The sequence below is a fragment of the Cannabis sativa genome, chromosome 9 (genome assembly GCF_029168945.1).
Source record: "Cannabis sativa cultivar Pink pepper isolate KNU-18-1 chromosome 9, ASM2916894v1, whole genome shotgun sequence".
In the NCBI taxonomy this organism is placed as follows: domain Eukaryota; kingdom Viridiplantae; phylum Streptophyta; class Magnoliopsida; order Rosales; family Cannabaceae; genus Cannabis; species Cannabis sativa.
The window spans coordinates 4411462-4437734 of NC_083609.1; the positions used below are offsets into that span (position 1 = coordinate 4411462).

The 26273-nt window shown below is 31.7% G+C and overlaps 2 protein-coding genes and 1 long non-coding RNA gene across 3 annotated transcripts; all 3 read left to right on the forward strand.

Annotated features, from left to right (window-relative positions):
• Window positions 1-4864: 4864 nt before the first annotated feature.
• Window positions 4865-6415, forward strand: LOC115702012 (ferritin-like catalase Nec2). The gene is made up of 3 exons (XM_061104453.1): window positions 4865-5185; window positions 5275-5500; window positions 5834-6415. Exons 1-3 carry the CDS (start codon window positions 4875-4877, stop codon window positions 6209-6211), a joined length of 915 nt encoding a protein of 304 aa, XP_060960436.1. The 5' UTR covers window positions 4865-4874; the 3' UTR covers window positions 6212-6415.
• A 10695-nt stretch (window positions 6416-17110) lies between these two features.
• On the forward strand, window positions 17111-18301 carry LOC133030953 (uncharacterized). The gene is made up of 2 exons (XR_009684494.1): window positions 17111-17281; window positions 18008-18301. It is a non-coding gene; the product is annotated as an uncharacterized LOC133030953 (long non-coding RNA).
• A 5982-nt stretch (window positions 18302-24283) lies between these two features.
• LOC133031175 (uncharacterized) lies at window positions 24284-26035 on the forward strand. The gene has a single exon (XM_061104612.1). The coding sequence runs from the start codon at window positions 24284-24286 to the stop codon at window positions 26033-26035; it is 1752 nt and encodes a 583-aa protein (XP_060960595.1).
• The last annotated feature ends 238 nt before the right edge of the window (window positions 26036-26273 follow it).

A 26273-nucleotide genomic window follows, 5' to 3' on the forward strand; every position in this document is an offset into this window, starting at 1 on the left:
CCTACTTGTAATGAAGACACGACGTCCATTCGAGTGATCGGGAAGACATCATATGTTGGTCATAGAAGGTTCTTGCCAAGTAACCATGAAATGAGAAGGGATACTCGATTTGATGGTAAAGTTGAAAGAAGACCTCCTCCAAGACGATTTACTTGTGAAGAGATATTATCACAAGTTAATACTCTTGAACCCCAAATTCCCGGACATCATGAAAATTTTGGGGTCGTGAAACGTAGAAGAGTTGCAGAAACTTGTAATTGGAGGAAAAAAAGTATTTTCTACGAGTTGGAGTATTGGAGCACGAATATTTTAAAACACTACCTTGATGTCATGCATGTTGAGAAGAATGTGTGTGACAGTCTCCTAGGAACCATCTTGGATAATGATAAATCCAAGGACACAACCAATGCACGACATGATTTAAAGAAGATGGGTATAAGGGAATCGTTGTAGATTTATGAAGATGGGAATGGTAGGCTAATGAAACCGCATGCTCCTTATGTTTTGACTCGTGAGAAAAGACAACTTTTTTGTCAGTTTGTTAAAGGAATCTAGTTTCCCGATGGCTTTTGTTCAAATTTAAAGAGCAAAGTTTCACCAGATGAATCTAACATTATTGGGTTAAAATCCCATGATTGTCATGTCATTATGCAGCGAGTACTAGCGGTTGGTGTCCGTAAATTTCTACCTCGTGACACTGCAACAACTATTACTCAGCTGTGTAATTTTTTCAACAGTTATGCTCTAGAACTCTAAATGTAAAAGATATGGACGATGCTCAAAATAATTTAATTCTGTTATTGTGCAAGATGAAATTGATTTTTCCTCCAGCTTTTTTTGACATAATGATACATTTGGTATTGCATTTGCCTGAAGAAGCGATACTGGGTGGCCCGGTCTTTATGAGATGGATGTATCCTTTTGAAAGGTACATGAAAAAAATTGAAGAATTATGTGGGAAACAAGGCACGTCCTGAAGGGTCAATTGCAGAAGGTTATGTTGCTGATGAGGCAGTAACCTTTTGTTCAATGTACTTTAAAGGGTGTGAAACAAGATTTAATCGGCTTGATCGAAATGAAGATGTGCCTTCTGTGTCTCGCTATCTCTCAGTTTTTAATTCTCAATCTCGTCCTCTAACTAGCGAAATTATCAAGCCTCTTGATCCTATCGGTCGTGAAAAAGCTGAGTGGTACATTCTTCAAAATTCTCTTGAAATCCAAGCTACTTAGAGTAAGTTTGTTACATTTTTATAAATTATTTTATTAAATTTTTAGTTTTTATTCTCTATCTCCCTCTATCGTACCTTGACATTATCATACTTCACAGTGAACATTTGGACAAGATCAGGCATGAATCTCCTAATGGTAATCACGATGTCTTGCATAGGCAAACTTTCCGTCCGTGGTTTCATAAGAAGGTATAATGACAAAATTATAAAGTTTTAATTCAACCATTTATATTCCTCTCATATTAATATTTTATGTATTTAGATATATGAGTTGCACAAGCTTGGAACTTTACAAAATGGTGATGAGTTACTCGCTCTAGCTTCTGGCTCCGATTACTTAGCAACATTTTACGAAGGTTGTGTGGTGAATGGTGTTCGGTTTATTGCGTCGAAGCGAGACCAAAAACGGAAGACACAAAATAGTGGTGTTACTGTGCTGGAACTGAAGGGTTTAATTACTACGGCACACTTGAAGATGTAATCACTATATCTTATATTGGTGCATATACAGTGACATTGTTTGGATGTAAATGGGATAACACTAATCCATTAAGAAAGAAGACAATCACTGAAAATAATATAACCAGTATAAATACTCGTGGATATTGGTATCAAGATGAACCGTACATCCTTGCTAACCAGGCAAAGTAAGTTTTCTATCTTGAAGATCCACTCAGAGGTCGCGATTGGAAGGTTGTTGAAGATATTAGCCATCGACAAATTTGGGACATTAATGACAATGAAGATGAGACTGATGTTGATGTTGTTAGTGATTCTAACTCTTCAAATTTTGTGTTGACGGTTGATCTTGGAGAGTTGATTATGCAATCGAATGAACCTCCAGTAATTGTTGAATCGTCCGATCAGTTAGTGGATTCTGAGATAGAGAATAATGAACTTAATGAAAATTATGTTGCTGAAGAAGTAGATGATTTACTAGTTGAACATGTGGAGGATGAAAATGAAAATGTGGTGAATGATGGAAATGATAGTGATTCGTCGGTCTAACTTTTATTTTGTAAATGTTTGTTACTAAAACTTTTTACAATTAAATGACTTTTTAATTTCTTTCACATTAATATTTGTGTCAACTTTCAATTATGTGTTTCACATTTTGTGAATTTTTACATATTTTTTTTCGTCTTCAAAGTAAAGTACAATGTCAACTACGTTAGCGACATATCACGGTGGGGATAGTGATGGCAGGGATCCCCCTGATCCTTCTAGGGTACCCTCGTCCTGCGAATCAGGTTTTCATATTTTTTCAGATCTAACATTGTTCTGAATATAAATGGTGAATGTATGATTTACTAATAAAATTATTTTTCTCTCGAAAAAATATAGTTCCACCTCCGGTCAGAAAGGGTCGTGGGGTTGCAGCAAACACTAACCTTGAAAAAAAAGGAGAGAAGCTGGTAAGCCCTTAGCGGTGGAGGTAGATCTTGAAACTTGCAAAGTTGTTGGCACTGAAGCAAGCAATTATGTTCGATTTATTGGCCAACAAGTAAGCATGTTGTGCCCAGGTGGTCATCTAAATTTTTCTGATGTACCCCAACAATATAAGGATCAAATGCTCAATCGAATAAGAGTGAGTGATTTTTAATTATTCATGGTTGTAATAATTTTATATCCTCATTTGTAAATTAATATAATTTTAAATTATTTTATTACACAGTACTATTTTGATATCGATGGGAATCCCCACCGAGACCTACTTATGGGGACTTTATATTCGGTGATGGCGGAGCGGTATAGTGAGCGAAAGACACTCAGACACAAGCATTTTAAACAACATTACAAAAAACCAGAAGATTGGGAAACAGTTCTCAAATTTCCTCCTGACTACTTGAATACTGAGACTTGGAAACCGGTTTGCGAATTGTTCGTTAGCGATGCATTTTTGAATCGTTCAACTAAAAATAAATCGAATCGGCAACTAATGAAATATCCAACAACGCAAGGCACAAAATCGTTGGCTTCCATACGCCACGGAATGGTATGTATTAATTCTTTAATTGTTAATAATGTTTTTCCCTTATAATAAACTAACTTAATTGTTTATGTTCGTATAGGGGGGTCCTCCTGGAGAGCATGTAGTTGAAGCATGGAAGGAGATCCATGTGAAAAAGTCGTCTGACACTTTCGTTAATGAATTAGCTGCAAAAGATTATGTAAGTGAATAAAATGATTTATTATTACAATTTATATTTTATATTAATTATATATTCTAATAATTTTGATTTAAATAGGAGGAACGAGCTTGATAGGAAAAGACTTGAACAGCAATCCCAGAGCGATACGTCTGGTACTGAATCTGATACTGGTTATCAGTTTGATGTTTTAAAAAGTATGTTAATTTATATAAAAAAAAATCTATATATTTATATATCTATATAAAGGAGAAATATGAGGCGGTAATGTGACACTTTAAAATTAACTTAAATACATCTATCTATTTTCTCCTTATTTCTCTTATTTTTTTTAATATTTTCTTTCAGCATAAATTAATAAATCAATCTTTAAATTTTTCTAATTCTAATAAATTTTTTATAAAATATAAACAAAATACTTAAATATCTAATTATTTAAAAATAAAAATTAAAACGTATCCTTATAATTATTTAACGCTCAATTCCTAATCATTTACAACACTCAATTCCTTCATTAACGCTCACCTGTTTTTGACTTTTTGCAGTCATTCGTGCTGTTCTGGACGTATCCTTATAATTATTTAATTTCTTTTTCTTAATTGCAAAAATCATAACTAGGGTCAGTAATGTTTGGACTAAGTCAACTGTTTCTTGGGTTATAGTGTATATAGTTATAGTGAAAAGAAAATCTTTTTTTATCCAAAACAGATACCCCTTTTATCTTTTATTGTTGGCAAAACCCATTTATATTAATTAATGTATATTTATAATAAATTAATTAATTAAAAAATATCATTTATTGAGTTCAAAATAATTAGAATAATTAAGACTTTATAATATTAATTTATTATTTTTCTTCAGTTATTAAGAGTAAAAAATGAAAGTTTAGTAGCATGGTTACTTATGATATTAAAAAAATATACAATCAAAATTTGAAATACAAAATACAAACTTTGATATAATTTTACTAAATATAAATATCAATGAAAGATAAAGAAAATATAATAATAGTAATAAATAATATTCAAAATCCATCGAATAAATGCTTATCAATGACAAAAACACAAGAAAATTCCGCCTAGAGATAATTACAATTAAAATTAAATGACATACTAAAATCTAGAAAATTAGAGTAATAAAACTTTTATTATAAATGACAACTAAAATAAAAGAAATTAAAATAAAATTGTAATTAATAAATACAAAAAAATTACAAAATTTACGGCAAAAAAACCTCATCAATTTATTGTGCCACCACATTGGCATCGGATAACTATTCCATTAAGCCTATTATTGAAAAGTTATTTTTTGAAATTTCAATAAATTAATAAGGGACATTATTATCACCTTAACGTCCATCACTACAAAATATTACTAATGCATTTCCATCTATAAATATACGTATGCTTACATTAGAATCATCATCACCAAAACTAAGGAATACAATATATATATACTATTTTACATGAGTATGAGTATGAGTATGAGTTCACATATGGGGTCAATGACCAGTTCAATTGTTGCTTTTATGCTAGTCCTTCTCCTCCCAAAATACCTAGCAAATAATAATAATATTGGGAGTAGTGTCCTAAATTCTGATGTTGATCTCTTGGAATTCCCTTTGAATCTTGAGTTTTTAGAAACTGAGTTCTTCTTGTATGGAGCATTGGGTTATGGTTTGGACAGAGTTGCTCCACACTTGACAAAGGGTGGCCCACCTCCCGTCGGCGCTACAAAGGCCAATTTGGACAATATCACAGCAGATATCATTACACAATTTGGGTTCCAAGAAGTTGGACACTTGAGGTATTCTTATTTTTTTACATATAATAGTTAGTTTTTATACTGTTTTGATTCTAAATAATATTAAAGAGTTTTATATGGATGCAATGCAGGGCTATTCAACATACAGTAAAAGGATTCCCAAGACCACTATTGAATTTGAGTTCATCAGTATTTGCAGGAGTAATAAAGGATGCATTTGGGAGAGAGATAACACCTCCCTTCGATCCTTACAGAAACAGCCTTAACTTTCTTATAGCATCATATTTAGTTCCCTATGTTGGTCTCACTGGCTACGTTGGAACAAACCCTAACCTAAACAAACCTACTTCCAGGAGTGTAAGCTTCAAAAATTTCATTTCATTCATCTCTATTAATTACTATTTACTACCACAAAAAAGAAAAACATGTTTTTTATTTTTTCTATATCTCTCTCTCATTATTTAGTTAATTTTCTTTATTTTCTTTGTCCCATTTTTTGTTTTACTTAATAAAAGACATGCAAATATATAATATTTATGTTATATAAAGAAAGAAGTTGATGTAAGTAAAATGTTCTAGATAAAACAGAAAATTAAAATGAAGTTTGTGATGATGTTCTGAAGAATAGAGTAGGTAAACTGATGAAAGTACTCTAAAATCTTACTTTATGTTTGTATGGTGTTCATTCAGCTTTTGGCGGGTCTTTTGGGTGTGGAATCAGGCCAAGACGCTGTAATTAGAGCATTGTTGTATGAGCGTAAGGAGATGACAGTGGAGCCTTATAACATAACTGTGGCAGAGTTCACAGAACGAATTTCTGAGCTAAGGAACAGGTTGGGACGAACTGATGTGACAGACGAAGGGCTTGTGGTACCAATAGATTTAGGCGCTGAAGGAAAAGTTTCTGGAAATGTACTCTCTGCAAATCAAGACTCGCTTTCGTATGGAAGGACACCGGCGGAGATACTTAGAATTGTGTATGGAAATGGTAATGAACGTGTGCCTGGGGGTTTCTTTCCCAAAGGAGCTAATGGTCGTATTGCTAGGTCTTATCTGGTTTCTAGCTGAAACTGTTTCTCATACTACACTAATAAATAACACTTGTAATTTTATAAAATGAATAAATTAAATAACCTCTCTACTTCATAGATTGATGATACATAAATCAACTACTACAATGCATGTTTTGATTGTATATGTATCTTCCAAACTTTCATTTTGAGTTGAATCATCGTATGAACTTTTATAAACAAAATGAACTGTTTCATTTAACTTACAATATATAACATTTGTATATGTTTTGTTTTCAATTATCCCACCGTAAACATGATTCATTGCGAAAAATACACAACCGTGTTCATGGGAAATTAAAGTAAAGAAAATAGATTAATTCCTATTGATGATAATGGTCATATCACTGAGTTTTATTCACAGTATATTTCTTACAAAATTTAATTTGGTATTAGAGCATTCAGGTCCTCGCCAATGTCGACTCGACAGAGTTAGACCTCTCAAGCTGACCATAATGTTGTTACACCTACCTCGGCGACTCTCTCTTTTCACTCAAGCTTATCGAAACAACTTCTTTCTATGGAAGACTATGGTGTTTGCCATCATTTGTGTTGGAACGCTATCTTAATGGTCAAATAAAAGCTTGTCCGCAAGAATTCATCACAGTTGAGACAACTGATGAGAAAGGGAAAGTAACCTCATAACTACTTGAAAATAATCTAAAGTATGCACCATAGTCTTCATATTTGCTCCTAGTGAAAGGCTATCCTTGATTGGATTTTTTAATGTTGACTGGGCTTGTTGTCCCGACGATAAAAAATCTGTTACAGGATATTGTGTTTACTTTGGCGAGTCCTTAATTTCTTAATTAGTCCTCTAAGAAACAATCTATTGTGGCTCGCGGCTCACACAAGCACTGAGTCGATCGAAGTGTAGAGCTTTGGCTCATCTTGCTGCTGAATTAGCTTGGTTACAGGAATTATTGACTGAAATGAAATTTAAATTACTAAGTATTCTTGTTATCTAGTGCAATAACTTAGGTGCAAGTGCATTAGCCACCAACCCTGTATACCACGCAAGGGCCAAGCACATAGAACTCGATGTTCACTTTGTTCAAGACAAGGTGTTGGAGAAGAAGCTCGAAATTCGATATGTACCTTCCCATGATCAAGTTGTTGAATGTTTAACAAAGGGACTCACACCAACCAGTTTACAATCCCTTCCCTGATCAACAAACTCAATGTTGCTGCCTCCCCATTTCATTTGGGGATGGAGTTAAAGAAAATGGATTAGTTCCTATTGATGATAATGGTGACATCATTGATGACAAGGACAACAGTACATATGAATGAGGCAATCCTGAGAAGGTCTTTTCTGTTATTTCTTTTTCCTCCTTGTATAACTTTTGGGAATATTTCCTTGTTAGTTTTGCTGCATGTAAGCCTTTTGTAGGCCTCTCTTTTCTTCCCTGTATTTCTCCCATGCATGCTATAAATGAATTGATATGCAACAGCCTCAGTCTTTTGAGTTACGTTTTATTCACAGTATATTTCTCTCAAAATTTAATACCACAGGTGTACCCACATGCCCCCTATGGAGTTACAATATATGTTTGTAATTATAGTTGAATCAATGGTTAAACTACCTTCATGGGATCTCTTAAGGACGCTTCGTGGATAGTCCTCTTCTCCGTGATGTTTAATGGAGGATTTTAATAACGTTCTTAGCCAAGGGAAGAAACTTGGGGGTTTACCTTACCTTGCGTGGCTTATAGAGGGATTTCAAGAGGCGGTTCAGCAATGTGGATTGATTGATTTAGATTTGTGTGGGCATCCTTTTACTTGGGGGAAGAGTCGTGACACAGCAGGTTGGATTAAAGCCCGGTTGGACAGAGCAATGGTAAGTGTCACGGGCCGCCTATTTGGACACCCCCAAATAGGTGGGACGTGCGGCACTTGTTGGCACACCGAGCTAGCAAGTCAGCCTAAACGCGCCTGTAGGCAAACAAGTTCAAAGGTTAGGCACGATACATGTCTCGCACATGTTGAGTGCAAACAAGAAGCATGAGCAAGCAAACACAAAGCGTCCCCAAGGACCAATCTCACACAACCCACAAGCAAATATATAGACAAATGGCACGCAATGGCCCAACAAAGGCAACAAACAGGCATCACAAAGACCATATAGAAGCATACACAACAAGCATGGATAAACATCATTTTATTAATATATATGTATATATGGCCTTGATAGGGCAAGGGAGTACACAAATGCCCTCTATCATGCTGGTGACAAGGTGCTTCATAAGTCACCTGGTCACCCCCCCCCCTAAAGAGCTTATTGGGGTTTTAAGGGATTTCTAGGAACATAGATGATTTTAGCTCTGTAGACATATGTGAAGGGAAATACAAAGAAAGAAAGCTAAACAACAAAAGGCTCCCAACCCCCATGAGGTACTTTGTGCAAGACTTGACTAATGATCAAGCACCAAGGCATGCTCATGTTACAAAATACCCCAATGAGGTGCTTGGTGCAAGACTTGACTAATGATCAAGCACTAAGGCATGCTCATTTTACAAAATGGCCCTATTGTGGGTGTGCCATGGGGCAGCACGCCACATTCTCCCCCACTTAATTGTTCGGCGTCCTCGACAAACCTGCTGCATGATCTTCAGTCTTCTACATAAACTGCTGCAAGTCCTCCGCCTTCTCCCAACTGATCTCGTCATCAGCAAGGCCCTTCCATTTGACCAGGTACTCTTTTCTCTTCTTTTTCTTCACACGAACAGTTCTTTCGGCAAGGATTTCTTCTGGTTCTCTGCTGCTGCGTCGTTGAATGCTGATGTCGTCCCTGGTAGACTGGTTGCGCGCTGGATCTTCTGGATCTTCATGATACGGCTTGAGGTTGCTGACGTGCAGGACCGGGTGTATCTTCATCCCAGAAGGTAGTTCGACTTTGTAGGATGCTAGGCCAATTTTGGAGATGATTGGAACAGGGCCCTCGTATTTGCGTACGAGTCTGATGTCGTTGTCCCCTCAGAATCTCAATTGCTATGGCCGCAGTTTGATCAACACTAAGTCACCTGCCTTGAACTCCAGCAGTCGGTGTTTCTAATCTGCCCACTTCTTCATTCTTCGTGAAGCTTTCTCTAAATATGCTTGGGCAATCTCTGTGTTCTTCTTCCAGTCTTTTGTAAAATTAAAGGCCCGCGGATTCCGTCTGTGGTATTCATCCACTGTGTGGGGTAACAGTGGTTGCTGTCCATTCACAACTTCAAAAGGGCTCTTGTTTGATGAAGAACTCTTCTGAGAGTTGAAACAAAATTGAGCTACATCTAGTAGTTGCGGCCAATTCTTCTGGTTGGCATTGACAAAGTGCCGCAAATACTCCTCCAACATCCCATTGAATCTTTCTGTTTGCCCATCTGTTTGTGGATGGTAGCTCGAGGAGATGTTCATCTGTGACCCAAGAAGCTTAAATAATTCGGACCAGAAGGTCCCTGTGAATCTTCGATCTCGGTCACTTACTATATTCTGGGGTACTCCCAGTACTTTACTATATGCTTAAAGAAAAGTTGAGTTGTCTCTTCTGTCGGACACTGCTTCGACACCGGGATGAATTAAGGTTGCATACTTAGAAAATCTGTGCACGATCACCAAGATTGCATTCAAGTCTCCAGTCTTCGGCAAACTTGAAATGAAATCAAGTGAGACACTCTCCCATGGTCTGCATGGGACCGACAAAGGTTCTAACAACCCTGGCGTCTTATGCCTCCCCACTTTGTCTTGTTGGCAGACGAGATAGGTCCTTGTGTAGTCCACCACATCTTCCCGCATCTGCGGCCAATAGTACCCATGCTTCAAAAGGGCATGTGTCTTATGCCACCCTTGATGACCCGCCCACAACGTGTCATGACACTCACTCAGCAGCGTCCTCCTTAGATCTCCTGCCTTCGGAACAAACAAACGCCCACCTTTGGCCCACAAGAGGTCATCCTCTACCCACAACTGAGTTGTCTTTCCCTTTCTTGCGAGAGTCATGATGTTCTTTGCAACTGGGTCCTTCTCCAGGTTCTCCTTGATGCGCTCTTTGATTGGTGCCACTTGGCTAGCTGACATGCCCGGTAACACCTTTAGTGCCGCCAACTCTGCTTTACGACTAAGGGCATCAGCTGCCTGATTAAGACGTCCAGCCTTGTGCTCAAAGTAGAAGTCGACCCTCGCCAAGAATTCCTGCCATCTGGCCTGCTTGGGAGTCAATTTTGGTTGCGTGAGGAAATGACTAGCAGCACTATTGTCCGTCTTCACCACAAACTTTGACCCCAGCAAGTAATGCCTCCACGTCCGTAAACAATGAATAACTACTACAAGAAAACTCTTTTTCAATGACTAAATTTTTAGTCATTAAAACTCATTAATTAGTCACCTAAAATGTTTTACGACTAATTATTTTTAGTTGCCATTTAGTCACTGAAAGTCGGTCGTAGAAAACATTTAGTGACTAAAATATTTTGTCACAAAAAGTGTTATATTTTATGACTAAAATTTAGTCACAATAAATTTGATATATTGGTCATCTCAATTTTATTGTACACTTTTAACAACCAAAAAACTATGCTTCAATAACTAAAATTTAGTCACGAAAGAATTAATATTTGGTGACCAAAGATTTTAGTTGGCAATAATAAATAAATAATTATATAAATTAATTATTTAGTGACAAATATTTAGTTTTAAAAACTAATTTATAAAATTTATTTTTAATTTTTAATTTGGAGTTTACATTCATTTAAATTATAAGCAAAAACAAATAATTCAAAATATATTTAAATAATATTAAAGGCATTTATTCATTACATAAAAATTACAATTACAATGTAATTCTTGCCTATCTTGAAATATACAAAATCTAAACAAGAAACTACAAAAGCAAACTCCATGAATCAAAGTTGTAAACCAAACTACAACAAAAATAAAAAACAAAGAAAACTAGCAACTAAAAAAAAAAAAAAAAGAATGAGAAACCCCTAATCTGGCTCCAACTCGGAAGTTGGAAGCACACGCCCCTCAAACTCTTAGAAGATTATCTAAAAGGCATGATCTCAGCTGTGTGATGCTAGTAGAGCTTGAACTGTCCTTTGGGAGCCAAATTGAAAGATGATCTCTAAGCACAACAACCATATCTGTCAGTAAATATCTACAAAGTATAATGCCTCTCACTTGTGCTAAGAAAATTAAACATTCTATGATATATTATAATATGCCCAAAAAAATTGAAGCCGAAATACAATATGCGCCAAAAAAAATTTCAAGTTTCTGATATAATCATTAAAGCACTCACAATACAAAGGTTTAATGACTCACCTCGAGAGAAGGTGTTGAAGAGCCCTTCCACAAAGAGACTTAAACTAACCTCATCAGATGCATGAATAATTGTGTGAAGATTTGGGATAGAGTCTGCACTTTTAATTTTTACAATCACATATGAATTCTGCATTGCAGCCTACAAAAAGAGTTTTCAAAAATTTAGTTCGAAACAAGTAATTAATGTCAAATAACCATTAAGATGCCTCCAAAACAAGAGAAATAATATTTTAGTTTTAAGATAATTAAGCTGAATATTGATAAATAGCCAAAAGTGTGTAACCATTTGAAAAGAAAGTAAGTAGTAGCATAAAAAAAATACTTGTTTCCATTTTAAGCATTATAGATTGAGGTAAATCTCCACTTCGAGCCCTGCAAGAAGTTGGTTGTCTTAAACTATCTTGTATTCATCTTTCTCCAGTTTTAGGCCCATCCTCTTAGCTTCAATTTTGGAAATGAAGTTGTGTGTTGCGCCGGTGTCAATCAATACGCTCTTGGCCTGCTTACCGTTTAAAGTGGCCTCCACAAACATCAATCCCTTCCCAAGGGCTTTCTTCCCTCCGACGCCATGCTTCTTAAGAGCAGCCATTAATCGAACGGCGCTCATGTGCACCATCTTCCCCACATCCTTGCTCCTCTTGAGCAATGGATGCCTTTATGGCACTCAACTTGGACTGGTGGGGGCAAGCAGCCGCCCTATTTGGGCCTTGGCAAAGCCAACACTTAAGGGACTTCTTCCCCGTTGCAGCATCACTTTTAGAGGAGGAGCTAAATTCAGGAGTCCTCTTGTCTCCTCCCCCACTTTTACTCGGCCACTGCTTTCCTGACTTCTTACCCGCGGCATTGTTGGTGCTGGTCTGATCTTCTTCGGCTGTGAATTCTCAGAGGTGTAGTCGGTCGCGTTCGGTGCGGCTTGAGCAGTGGCGAGATCTGACACTCGCTTCCTTTGCAGCTCTTGTTTAGCCCACGACTTGAGTCCTTCAAGGAAGTAGAAAAGTCTATCGACTTCATTCATATCTTTGATGTCGAGCATCAATCCGGAGAACTTCTTTACATAGTCTTGGACTGTCCCGACTTGCTTTAACTCTCTAAGATGACGTCGAGCGAGGTAGGCGACATTCTCTGGCAGAAATTGGGCATTCAATTCTTTTTTGAGGTCTTCCCGAGCGTCAATGGTGCATTTACCATTCTGAATGTCTTCATACTTCGTCCTCCACCACAACTTGGCATCCCCGGACAAATACATGGTAGTTGTTGCTACCTTTGCTTCTTCAGAGTCGATCCGCACGACCCTAAAGTACTGCTCCATGTCAAACAGAAAGTTTTAAAGCTCCTTGGCATCCCTCGCCCCTCCATAGCATTAGGGCTCGGGTGCTCTCGGTCGGCCATACTCCATACCTCTGTGCCCCCCGGTATTTGCACGCTTTGCCGCTATCATGGTAAGATTTAGCTTGGTTGACATTCCTGCTAATTCTTCCCGAATGGATGTGACAGACACGTTACAATCCTCGATCGTATCATTGAGGGAGTCTTGTAATGCAGCCTGCCCATTTTGTAGCACAGTGATAGCAGCCAGCATATGTCTGTTGTTGCTTGTTCTAATGCCTTGATGCGATCCTCCATCTGAGGTGCACCTGATGTTCTGGTAGCAGCATCTCTTCTCTCGATCGCAGCTACCCTGGCCAACAAGTTAGCATAGTCTTGAGCCAACAAGGCAACTTGTTGCTGTGTCGCTGTTTGCCCTGAGTTCTGATTGTTAGGGGCTAGATCCCTGACCCTCTCGTCCAGGCCATCTAATTCTCCTATGCGTCTCTCAAGCTCTTGAATCCTTTGGGTGTTGCTCACCATTATGTCGTGTTACCAAGTTTCCCTTTCTCTTGGCTCTGATACCAACTGTCACGGGCCGCCTATTTGGACACCCCCAAATAGGTGGGACGTGCGGTACTTGCTGGCACACCGAGCTAGCAAATCAGCCTAAATGCGCCTGCAGGCAAACAAGTTCAAAGGTTAGGCACGATACATGTCTCGCACATGTTGAGTGCAAACAAGAAGCATGAGCAAGCAAACACAAAGCGTCCCCAAGGACCAATCTCACACAACCCACAAGCAAACATATAGACAAATGACACGCAATGGCCCAACAAAGGCAACAAACATGCATCACAAAAGACCATATAGAAGCATACACAAGAAGCATGGATAAACATCGTACATTAATATATGGCCTTGATAGGGCAAGGGAGTACACAGCTCGGCCCCTATCATGCTGGTGACAAGGTGCTTCATAAGTCACCTGGTCACCCCCCCCCCCCTAAAGAGCTTATTGGGGTTTTAAGAGATTTCCAGGAACATAGATGATTTTAGCTCTGTAGACATATGTGAAGGGAAATACAAAGAAAGAAAGCTAAACAACAAAAGGCTCCCAACCCCCATGAGGTGCTTGGTGCAAGAATTGACTAATGATCAAGCACCAAGGCATGGTCATGTTACAAAATACCCCAATGAGGTGCTTAGTGCAAGACTTGACTAATGATCAAGCACCAAGGCATGCTCATGTTACAAAATGGCCCCATTGTGGGTGTGCCATGGGGCAGCACGCCACTTAAGCGGTGTATGGTTGAACAAATTTACGTCCTCTAAATTATTTAATCTTGAGATTTCACCTTCGGATCACTGCTTTTACTTTTGGATGTTCTTTACAATGAGGTTGTTACTCGGGTAAGGCCTTTTAAGTTTGAGAATTTCTGGACTAGTCACCAAGATTGTGAATTAGTTGTCAGTAGCAGCTGGTCTTCGGGACAGGATATAATGCAAAAAATACATGGTTGTGGGCGCGCACTTCAACAATGGGGAAAACCCATTTATGTTTACTAATGTATATTTATAATAAATTAATTAAATAAAAAATATCATTTATTCAGTTCAAAATAATTAAAATAATTAAGACTTTATAATATTAATTTATTATTTTTCTTCTCTTATTAAGAGTAAAAAAATGAAAGTTTAATAGTATAGTTACTTGATAATAAAAAAATGGTAAATTGCGGCATAAATACCTAATGTTTTCGATTTTATACACTTAAATACCTAATGTTTATTTTTTGTGGTAAAAATACCTAATGTTACAATTCTCTTACACCGTTACTACCACTTCCGTTATTAATATAAAAAACTAAATATTATTTGTATTTTAAAAAAAATAAGAGAGATGCAATACTAAATTACCATAGCTGAGTGAACCAGTATAGCATATGAAACATGATTATCGAATTGAAGTGCTAATATCATGTGAAAATTGTTAATGAGAACACGTATTTTTTTTTTTGAAACAAGTAGCATTTAGTTTCTGATATTAAGAATATTAAGTTTTAAAATAAAATAAAAATAAATGTAATGCATCTGAACCCGTCACGTGTCCATATTTATGAGTTAACAGAAGTGGTAGTAACGGTGTAAGAGAATTATAACATTGGGTATTTTTGCCACGAAAAATAAACATTAGGTATTTAAGTGTATAAAAATATTAGGTATTTGTGCCACAATTTACCCTTAAAAAAAATATACAATTGAAATTTGAAATACAAAATACAAACTTTGATATAATTTTATTATTTAATTTTACTAAATAAAATACAACCGCATCGTGAGCAGTTTGTTTTCTAGTATTTAATAATATAATTAAAAACTAAATGAAAGTTATTTAAGAATTGAATAGATTTTTAAAACAGCTAATAAAATATATAAAATTAGAATAATTTAAAAAAAATAAAACCTAATAAAATATTATTAAAACACATTTAAAAATATAAATATCAATCTATATATTAATATAAAGGAATGCACAAAGCATTCTAAGTGGCATCTTATATGAAGTTTTTTCCTAATTCTTTGTTATCTCTATTTTTCACATTTATGTAATTTTTAAATTACTTTTTCATTCAATTATATCATAATAATCTATAGTCAATAAGTTAGTAATAATAACAATAATAAATTAATCAAATTTATAAAAGAGAGAAATTATGTGCCTATAAATATCAATTAATATTAATAAGTATTATGAAAACCAAAAGTCATTCAAAATAATTAATAATTCTTATGCATGTTACATTTTTTAGATTGATATTAGAATTACTTTTTGTATTAAAAGTAAATAAAAAACCATAAGTCAAACAATGATATAATAATCCTTTCAAAAAAGTTCAAAACAATAATAATAATCATTCTTCACAAAAAATTCACTATTTATAGTTGTAATAGTTTTTTAATTTGATTTTATTATTTTATTATTCATTTAAATTTATATCAATTTAATATTTAAATAAAAAAATATTCATATTTAAACTTTTGTAAATGTTAAGAATTACTTAAAAAGAATTATGATGAATTTTAAAATGAATTTAGTAACATATTTTATTATTCTATATTTATTATCTATTATTAACAATATATATAATTGTGATAGTATACATAATAAAATATTTAGTTACTAAATCCTTTCAAAATAATATATGTTCAGTTGCTAAAGAAAATTATGTAATAAATTTAATGAACCACAGATTTATATTTACACATAATAATAGTAATATTAATAATTGTAATTATATATAAAAAAAAAATATTAACTAAACAATTATACATAATATATAAGTAACAGATTGACATAATTATGTTATACATAAATATTTTAATGTAATTATTAATAAATTAACCTATTGACCTTCCAATACCACAAAATATTATGTAGAGACTCTTCCACTCTAATTTAATTATTACAATTTGTAAAGTCTTTTCACATTTTCCTACCTATCTTTCAAATTTTTTTTTTCACATAACATCTCACACTCATGCAATACTTTCTCTATAAATATAATTCCTTCTCTACTTGATCTCCTCACACTCCTCTCTCTCCCTTTCAATCTTTTAAAAATCTTTTTCTATTTTTTCTATTTTCATTCAAAAACAATGGTAGGAAAACATTAAATGTCATGGCTATGGAGAAGAAATCATCATCAACATTATCATCTCAACCACAAAGACAATGTTTATGAAGAAGAAGTTTAACAATAGTAATAATAATCACTCTCAAGAAAAATATATGTGTGTGGGTCATGTGCATTTATAGTAGTTAATATCTTATAAAAATACTTTTAGTATTGATGAAAATGTTACATTACCGGCGGAATTATTAGGGGCAGACTAAATCCGCCGCTAATAGTAAGGTTTATTTTTTTAAAAAATAAAATAATATTGAAAGAATTGGTTTGTGCGGGAATTCTCCCAGTATTAAATTTCAAATTTATTAGCGGCGGACTATTACCGGCGGAAGTCCGCCGCTAATAATATTAAATAATATTTTAAATATTATACTTTTATTATTACCGGCGGATCCTATTATTACCGGCAGATCTCCGCCCCTAATAATTTTATATATATATATATATATATATCATCTTCATCTTTACTCTTCATTAATTTCTATTTCTCTCTCTCTCTTCGTCTCTTCGTCTCCGCCCTTACCACCATCAATTCCTCTCCTCTTGCTCCTTTAAATCCACCCCTACATCTCACCAAATTAATGATAATCTCCTCTAATGGGTGAGTATGATCTCTGATATATTTTTTTTTTGAATATTTACTTGAGAAATATTTAATTATATATTTAAAAATGGGTCTCTCTTTCTCTCTTTTTAGTTATTTTCTCTCTGTGGAAATGCTAGAGCACTGCGACAAAGAAAATCAAAAGGAAACCATTATTTTTGGGTCAGTTTCTTCTCTTATTTATTTTTAATTATTTTTAAAAAAATTTATTAATAAATGAGGTATATATGTGAATATGGGTATATATATAATTTTTTTTTAGAAAACTGATATATATTAATTTATTGAGGTGTATATTTTTCTGATTAAATATAAATTATGTGAATGTATTGATTTTTTTTTTTTGAAAAGGAGTGTATGTATTGATTAAGAGTATATATATTTGTATATTTCAAAAAAAAAATTATACAGTAATTTAAATGTTATACATATTTTATATATATATACTTTTTTAATATATATAATATATTTATATATATATTATTATGTATATGTATTTTATTTTATTTTTGTGAGAAAATACAATTAGAATATATTATAGTTTTGAATAAGTAGTATTTTATTACAAATTTTTATTTGTGAAATTATTGTGTTTTTCAATAGCCTAAATAAGTGCTTATGTATATTTATATTAGTAAAAGAAAATAATACTTGAGTTGATGTAATATTTTAATATCTTTGTGTGTATTTATTTGTTTATGTTTTTTAAATGAGTATGTATTTAAATTTTACTTATTTCATAGTGTGTATTTATTTAATATAATTTTTCCATTAAATAAGTTATTTAAACAAGAATAATATTTTGATTAAATTGTGATATAATCTTATAATTATTTAATTTAAGTACTTAATAATGATTGTGAAGTTATTGGTTCATCGCAACAACAGGAGTAACAATTTTTACTTATCCTCATACGCCAACAATTTCGGAATCAATTTTAAGATAGACCGCTTAGGTGATCTTCGCATGGCACGGTAGATGAAGAGCTTCACCAAATTGACCTTTATTGTTTTGAAGTGATGATGAACAACATTAATGATTAGTTTATGCATTTTGTAAACTTAGTTAATGTAATTATTTAGTTGGATAGTATGAGTATTAGTTAGTTTGTTTAATGGATATTGTAATTATATATTAATTTTAAATTTGATTTATATTTAAATTAGATAATTGGTTTTTAATATATTTTTATTATTTAATGTTTTTTTATTTTAAATTTATTTAATATTAATTTATATTAAAAAATAAATTTAAAAGTATTAGAGGCGGAGTGGTCCGCCGCTAATAATAGTGTCAGATTACGAATCTGACACTATTAATAGCGGCGGGGTACTGTTAGTCCGCCGCTAATTATTGTTAATAGCGACCCTTTATTACCGGCGGATTATTACCGGCGGAACCCGCCTCTAAAGATCTTTACCGGCGGATTTTTCAATTATTACCGGCGGACCCTTCCGCCTCTAATTCTTATATTTGTTGTAGTGATGTTTTTAGCTTATTAGTCAAGTCATTGTTTTAAGAAATTCCTCTCTTATTAGTCAAGTCATTTACAGTAGTCATTGTTTTAAGAAAGTTTCATTCACAAATAAGGGAACTTTTGACAAAAAAATTAGAAAATTTTCAAGCTAAATTATTAGGCTATTATGTGTGATTTTATTCTATGTATAATTTTAATATTGTATAATTATGTTTTCTTTTTATTTTTAGAAGAAAAAGTGTAATTATATATTAAGTTGGATGTTTAATTATTATTATTATTATAATTAGAATGAAATAATTGATATATGATATATATATGTTACCTTTTAAATTTAATTATGTAATTAAAATTATATATTATTCTAAAAATTATTATATCTTTAATTACTTAATCATTGTATATTTCTTTATGATTTTTTAATTAAATTTCTTAAGATAATCATATTGTAAACGATTTGTTAATTCACATACGTCTTTTCATCTCTCTTTATATTTTTATATAATTCATAATTAATATATTAATATTATATATAAATACTCTCACATTCTAAATAAGTAACATATCATATATATATATATATATATATATATGGAACACTTCTTAATGGGTAATACCCATTGATGGGAACTAAAAAAAAAAATAATAAGGTAATAATCCAATAACCTTTTATGGAAAGTTTCTAAAAATTATTTTTTTTTTTAAAAAAAAAAATTATATTTATTTTTTATAAAATTAGAAATAATAATTACAACTAATAATTTGAAAAAAAAAATTATAAATTATTTTTAAAAATTAATTAAAATTACTACTTTATTATTTTATGAAATTATGAGTTTATTATTAATAATTTATTATTGTAAAACTAAAAATCATTTACATGTATAGTAATGTGTTTTTTTTATTACAAGAATAGGAGCTTGATTGTGGAATCCAATTGTCTTAATATTATTTATATTCTTAAAAATAAAATGCTACAATACTTCTTAGTTCTTACTTAGGCTAAAATATTATTACCATCCAATGATTTTTTTGATATTACCATGAATCATTCTCCTAGAATAACTAATGAGGTGTTGTTCATTATTTATATTTTTAGGATTGGAAGATGATAATCTTGTCTAGGGGTCAAATATAATTTTTTGTGCTGAAATTCTTGTGTTGGCAATTGCCATTATTCAATAATGTTTATGATACTTTTTTCTTCCTTCATTTATTTTTTGTTAAAATTTTCTTCATTGGTTTTGTTCTTATAGATTTGGTAAGCTCAAGTATTTTAAAAAAAAATAAAAACATATAAATAATTGTTAATTATTATAAAATTAAAGATTTTAGGTTTAAAAAAAAATCTTATACATTTTATGTGCATTACAGTTTAAATCTTAAAATTATTGTTTTTTTATTTTCAGTAATACAATTTAGAATTCTAGTATGAAGAAATTTTTTAAAAAGATAAATATATATATAAAAAAAAATCTCTCAATTTAATATGATCTACTATAAAATCTTAAAAGTTTAATATAAAATATTGCAGTCTATTAATATTAAGGTAAACACTCTAATAATTTAATAATTAACATACATTTTTTTTTAATATAATCAATAATAAATAGATTTTAATACCCTATGTAATAGAACTAATATTAATAAATATATTAATAAGTTTTAAAATTTTAACATCACGTGTCATGTAGTTTAGTTGATTTTGATACTTACTATTATAAATTTCTTTTAAAAAATTTATAATTTTTATAACACAAATATATTTTATATTGCACTCATTTGGTACAAATAAAAAATAATGAATATTATATTACACTTACTCTACATGTCAAATATTAAAAATTAAAAAAAAAATCCTTTAAGTTTTTTAACAAATAAGAAAATAATTTTTTTTATTTTAAATTGTTAATTTTAGTTCAATATATAATACTATTACATATATAAAATAATAAAAAATTATTCCATTTTTTATTTAGAAATAATTGAAAAATAAGAAAAGAATGATTTATAATATTTTACTTATTTAGTAAAAATATTAACAACTACTTAATTAATATATGAATTTCTAAATTAATAAAATAATTATAAATTAAATTTTATTTTTTAATGATTATAACAATCAGATGAGACACAATATTTTTATAACTTGCAATCTCACGTGTGCTCAACCAACTTTATACGATACTTATCATTTTAGTTACTACAAAACAGTTTGACAAATAAATTATGGAAATAATTAGTCACATGAATTATGATTCCCTTTTCATCGTTATAATTTAATGTAGAAATTTCAAATCTATATAATTTATTAAAATTAATCTCCTTATTAAATATTTCATGTAGACAAATTCTTTTATTTTTTTATATAAAACCCTCACTTTTTTAGTTTTGGAAAATATATAATATTGTGACAGTTTATTTTACAGTTTTCATCCTACATTCAATTTTATGATAAATGCATTTTGCTGACACCACAAAACAAAATATCAAAACTTTCATAAATAAAGAAAAAGTCCTAAACAATCTTTTAAAAACAACTACATCATCAGTTACAAGTCTAGATTATTAAATTCAAGAGACTGTTATCTTTTTTCTTTATTTTATCATAAAAACATATGCAATTTTTTTTTGTTAATTCCACTATTTAATATTTGTCACAAATTTGTCAACTTTTTGTGTATTATAAAATAATAAATTATGTTTTTAATTTCAACCATTTTACTTGATTTATAATGCACACATCAAAATATTATATTTTAGATTATATCATTGAATAAGTAAAAAAAAAATTATAAAATATTTATAAAAGTTGAGCAACACCGCGCGAAGCGCGGCTTAGTTTCCTAGTAAAAGATAAAGAAAATATAATAAGAGTAATAAATATTCAAAATCTATCAAATAAATGCTTATCAATATGACAAAAACACAAAAAAATCCGCCTAGAGATAATTACAATTAAAATTTTATGACATACTAAAATCTAGAAAATTAGAGTAATAAAATTTTTATTATAAATGACAACTAAAATAAAAGAAATTAAAATAAAATTTTAATTAATAAATACAAAAAAATTACAAAATTTACGGCAAAAAAACCTCACAATTTATTGTGCCACCACATTGGCATCTCTGATAACTATTCCATTAAGCCTATTATTGAAAAGTTATTTTTTGAAATTTCAATAAATTAATACGTGACATTATTATCACCTTAACACTACAAGAATTTGACTCATTAGCGGCGGGGGTATTAGCGGCGGAGCTCTTCCGCCGCTAATAATGCCCGTATTAGCGGCGGACCCCCTTTTTGGCCGCTATTGGGGGGCAGAATTTTTTTTTTTTTTTGAAAAAATTAATAGCGGCGGGCTGTCCGCCACTAATGCCCGCCGCTAATAAGAATAATTTGCAGGCAGGGTCCGCCGCTAATACCCTGTCGCTAATAGCCCTATATAAACCCCATCAGACTCAACTTTCCCATTTTTCCTCTCTTCTCTTCAAATTCAAACCCTAATACCCCACTTTCCCCATTTCAATTTCCAGTCCGAACCGCCTCCTCCTCCGCCTCCCCCATCAGTCCCAATCGCCTCTGCCTCCGCCTCCGATTTTGGTGACGACAATCTCACGGCGCCTTCTCAACACAGGTATTGAATCTACACTTTCCCGTTTTTCTATTCGATTTATGGTTTTTATTTGTGTTTGAATTTTTTTTTTTTTTGTTTGTGATTTATTTTCATCTAAAATTGCTAAAAAAATTGTTTGTGATTTATGTATATTTAGATCAGTTTTTTTTTGTTTTGTGTTAGATCAGTATATATATTGTTCTTTTGGGTATATATATAATAATATGTGTATATATATATATATATTTTATTCGGGTATATATATATTAGTTTGTGTATATATATAAAATTTAGGTATTTATATAATATAATCTGTGTATATATATATTTGATTTGGGTATTTATTATTTTATTTGTGTATATATGTTAACTGTGTATATATATATTTGATTTGGGTATTTATTGATTTATTTGGGTATATATGTTCACTGTGTATATATATATATATATTTGATTTGGGTATTTAGTTCACTGTGTGTATATATATATATATATAATTTGGATATTTATTGTTTTATTTTAATATATATGTTAACTGTGTATATATATATGATTTGGTCATATTTTTGAAATATAATGTATTGTTTTTATATTATATATATATATAATAATGTTATTTTTGTTTATATAAGTGTATATTATATATATATATTGTTTTGGTAATATTGTATATGCTAAATAAATATATTTTATAAAGTTTATATAAATATTTTATTGTTGTATTTTTTTTTTTACTTTTTTAATTTATTTTGTGGAATTGAAATTATTTATTTTTGTTATTTTCAGATTAAGTGAAAGGATCAAGAAAGTGGACACACAATTTCTTTTGTGAACTGTATGTATTTATTAATGTTTATTTTTTATTGTTATATTATAATTTTTATTTGATGTAATTAATTTTGCTGGGTATGTTAAATATGTAACATTATCATAATATAGTGAGAATAGTGAAAAAATTATCAAATATAATTTTAGGTTGTAAGTTTTGTTATATATATTGTAATTTGTTATTTTTTAAATAAAGAAAAATGAAAACAATGAAAAAAAAAAGTATAATATAACATAATAATTTGAATATTAAAAATTAAAAAGTTAAATAAAATGAATTTTTTAATTTTAATATAAATTGTAATTAAATTACTAAACTTTTATGTTTGGTTTTAAGAAAAAACATGTTAATGGAATTTTATGTTGTGATAATTTTATTATTATAAAAAATTGAGAATAATAATAGAATTAAAAAATTATAATTTAATATAAATTTATTTTATGAAGATAAATTATTAATTTTATAAATTAAATAAAAAATTAGTTTAAATTTTAATAAATTATATAAATTTTTAAATAATATATTTTGTTTAAAATAAATAATTCATAAAAAAGAATTAACTTTTTTTTTTAATTTAAATGTAATTTGTAATTAAATGAATAATTTTTTTTAAAAGTTTATTAGAATTAAATTGTTAATATTATTCTTACTTAAAAGTTGAAATATGTGTAATCTAAAAAACTTTCATAATACTATAAATTATTAAACTTTTAATATTACATTTGTGGTTTATATTGTAGATAGGGAAAATAATTTAATGAATAAAATTTTTATTTAATTAAATGTGTCTAATTCATAAAATATTCATAAAATTTTCTTAATTTTGAAAAGAATGACTCAATGCTTTGGTATACTTATAAATATATACCATAGCTTTGTTATATTTCATAACACTTTACAAATTATTCAAATTTGTAACATTTTATTTGTCGCCTAAATTGTAGATGGCGACAATCGATAAGTCTTGGACCAAAATCAGAAATCGTGGTTGCCATGAATTTTGGAATGGTCTACAAGCCTTTTTAGCAATGGCATGAGAACATAAGGATTGTGATGGAAGAATTCGATGTCCTTGTGTGAGATGTATAAATAGTAGGTTTGAAAAAATAGATAGGGTTAGAGCACACGTATTTGATCGAGGTTTTATGCAAGGATATGAGAAGTGGATTTATCACGGGGAGCCTGAGGATGCTGTCGATGATGTAGCAGTTGGTGATGTTGAATAAGAGGATGAAATGATTCCTATTCTAGAAGACTTCTTTCCCTCGACAACAGAGGATGTACAAGGTGAAGATGAACAACCAACCACAAACCCACATTTTGATGACTTATTTGAGGAAATTGAAGCTGAATTGTATCCCGATTGTGATTGGATTTCGTCTCTCAAATTTTTAGCAAAGCTATTGCATTTAAAAGTTATAGGAAAAATTCCTAATAACATCTTTGAAGAATTGTTGAAGCTGTTAAAGTTTGCATTTCCGAAGGAAAATAATATTCCAGCAACATACTACGAGGCAAAAAAGAGATTGAAGAAATTAGGCTTGGGTTATGACTCTATCCATGTCTGTTTGTATAATTGTTGCTTATTTTATAAGGAGAATGCATCCAAGGAGGCTTGTCCAATTTGCGGAACTAGTCGTTGGGTTAATTCCGAGAACGGCAAAGCAAAAAAAGTTCCTTGCAAAGTCATGCGATACTTTCCGTTGACACCTCGACTTAAAAGATTATATAGTTCGAGGATTACAGCGAAGAGCATGATATGGCATCATACTGGAAAATCAAAAGATGATGGGGTGTTGCGACACCCGGTCGATGGTCTCGCTTGGAAAGACTTTGATGCAAAACATCCTGAGTTTGCAAGGGACCCAAGAAATGTTCGACTAGGGTTAGCTGTTGGTGGATTTAATCCATTTGGCAACATGAGTCTTGCATACAGCATGTGGCCAGTGGTGTTGGCTAACTATAATCTACCACCTTGGTTATGTATGAAAGATAATTATTTTTTGCTATCTACCCTAATTCCTGGTGCAAAATCTCCTGGTAAAGACATGGATATATTTTTAAGACCTTTGGTGGATGAATTAAAGGAGTTGTGGAATAATGGGGTACCAACGAGAGATAGTTCGACCAACTCGATGTTCACCATGCGTGCTGCGCTTTTGTGGACAGTGAATGATTTTCCTGCTCGTAGTAGCTTGTCTGGGTGGAGTGGTCAAGGTTATAAAGCTTGCCCTACTTGTAATGAAGACACGACGTCCATTCGAGTGATCGGGAAGACATCATATGTTGGTCATAGAAGGTTCTTGCCAAGTAACCATGCAATGAGAAGGGATACTCGATTTGATGGTAAAGTTGAAAGAAGACCTCCTCCAAGACGATTTACTTGTGAAGAGATATTATCACAAGTTAATACTCTCGAACCCCAAATTCCCGGACATCATGAAAATTTTGGGGGCGTGAAACGTAGAAGAGTTGCAGAAACTTGTAATTGGAGGAAAAAAAGTATTTTCTACGAGTTGGAGTATTGGAGCACGAATATTTTAAAACACTACCTTGATGTCATGCATGTTGAGAAGAATGTGTGTGACAGTCTCCTAGGAACCATCTTGGATAATGATAAATCCAAGGACACAACCAATGCGCGACATGATTTAAAGAAGATGGGTATAAGGGAATCGTTGTGGATTTATGAAGATGGGAATGGTAGGCTAATGAAACCGCATGCTCCTTATGTTTTGACTCGTGAGAAAAGACAACTTTTTTGTCAGTTTGTTAAAGGAATCAAGTTTCCCGATGGCTTTTGTTCAAATTTAAAGAGCAAAGTTTCACCAGATGAATCTAACATTATTGGGTTAAAATCCCACGATTGTCATGTCATTATGCAGCGAGTACTAGCGGTTGGTGTCCGTAAATTTCTACCTCGTGACACTGCAACAACTATTACTCAGCTGTGTAATTTTTTCAACAGTTATGCTCTAGAACTCTAAATGTAAAAGATATGGAGGATGCTCAAAATAATTTAATTATGTTATTGTGCAAGATGAAATTGATTTTTCCTCCAGCTTTTTTTGACATAATGATACATTTGGTATTGCATTTGCCTGAAGAAGCGATACTGGGTGGCCCGGTCTTTATGAGATGGATGTATCCTTTTGAAAGGTACATGAAAAAATTGAAGAATTATGCGGGAAACAAGGCACGTCCTGAAGGGTCAATTGCAGAAGG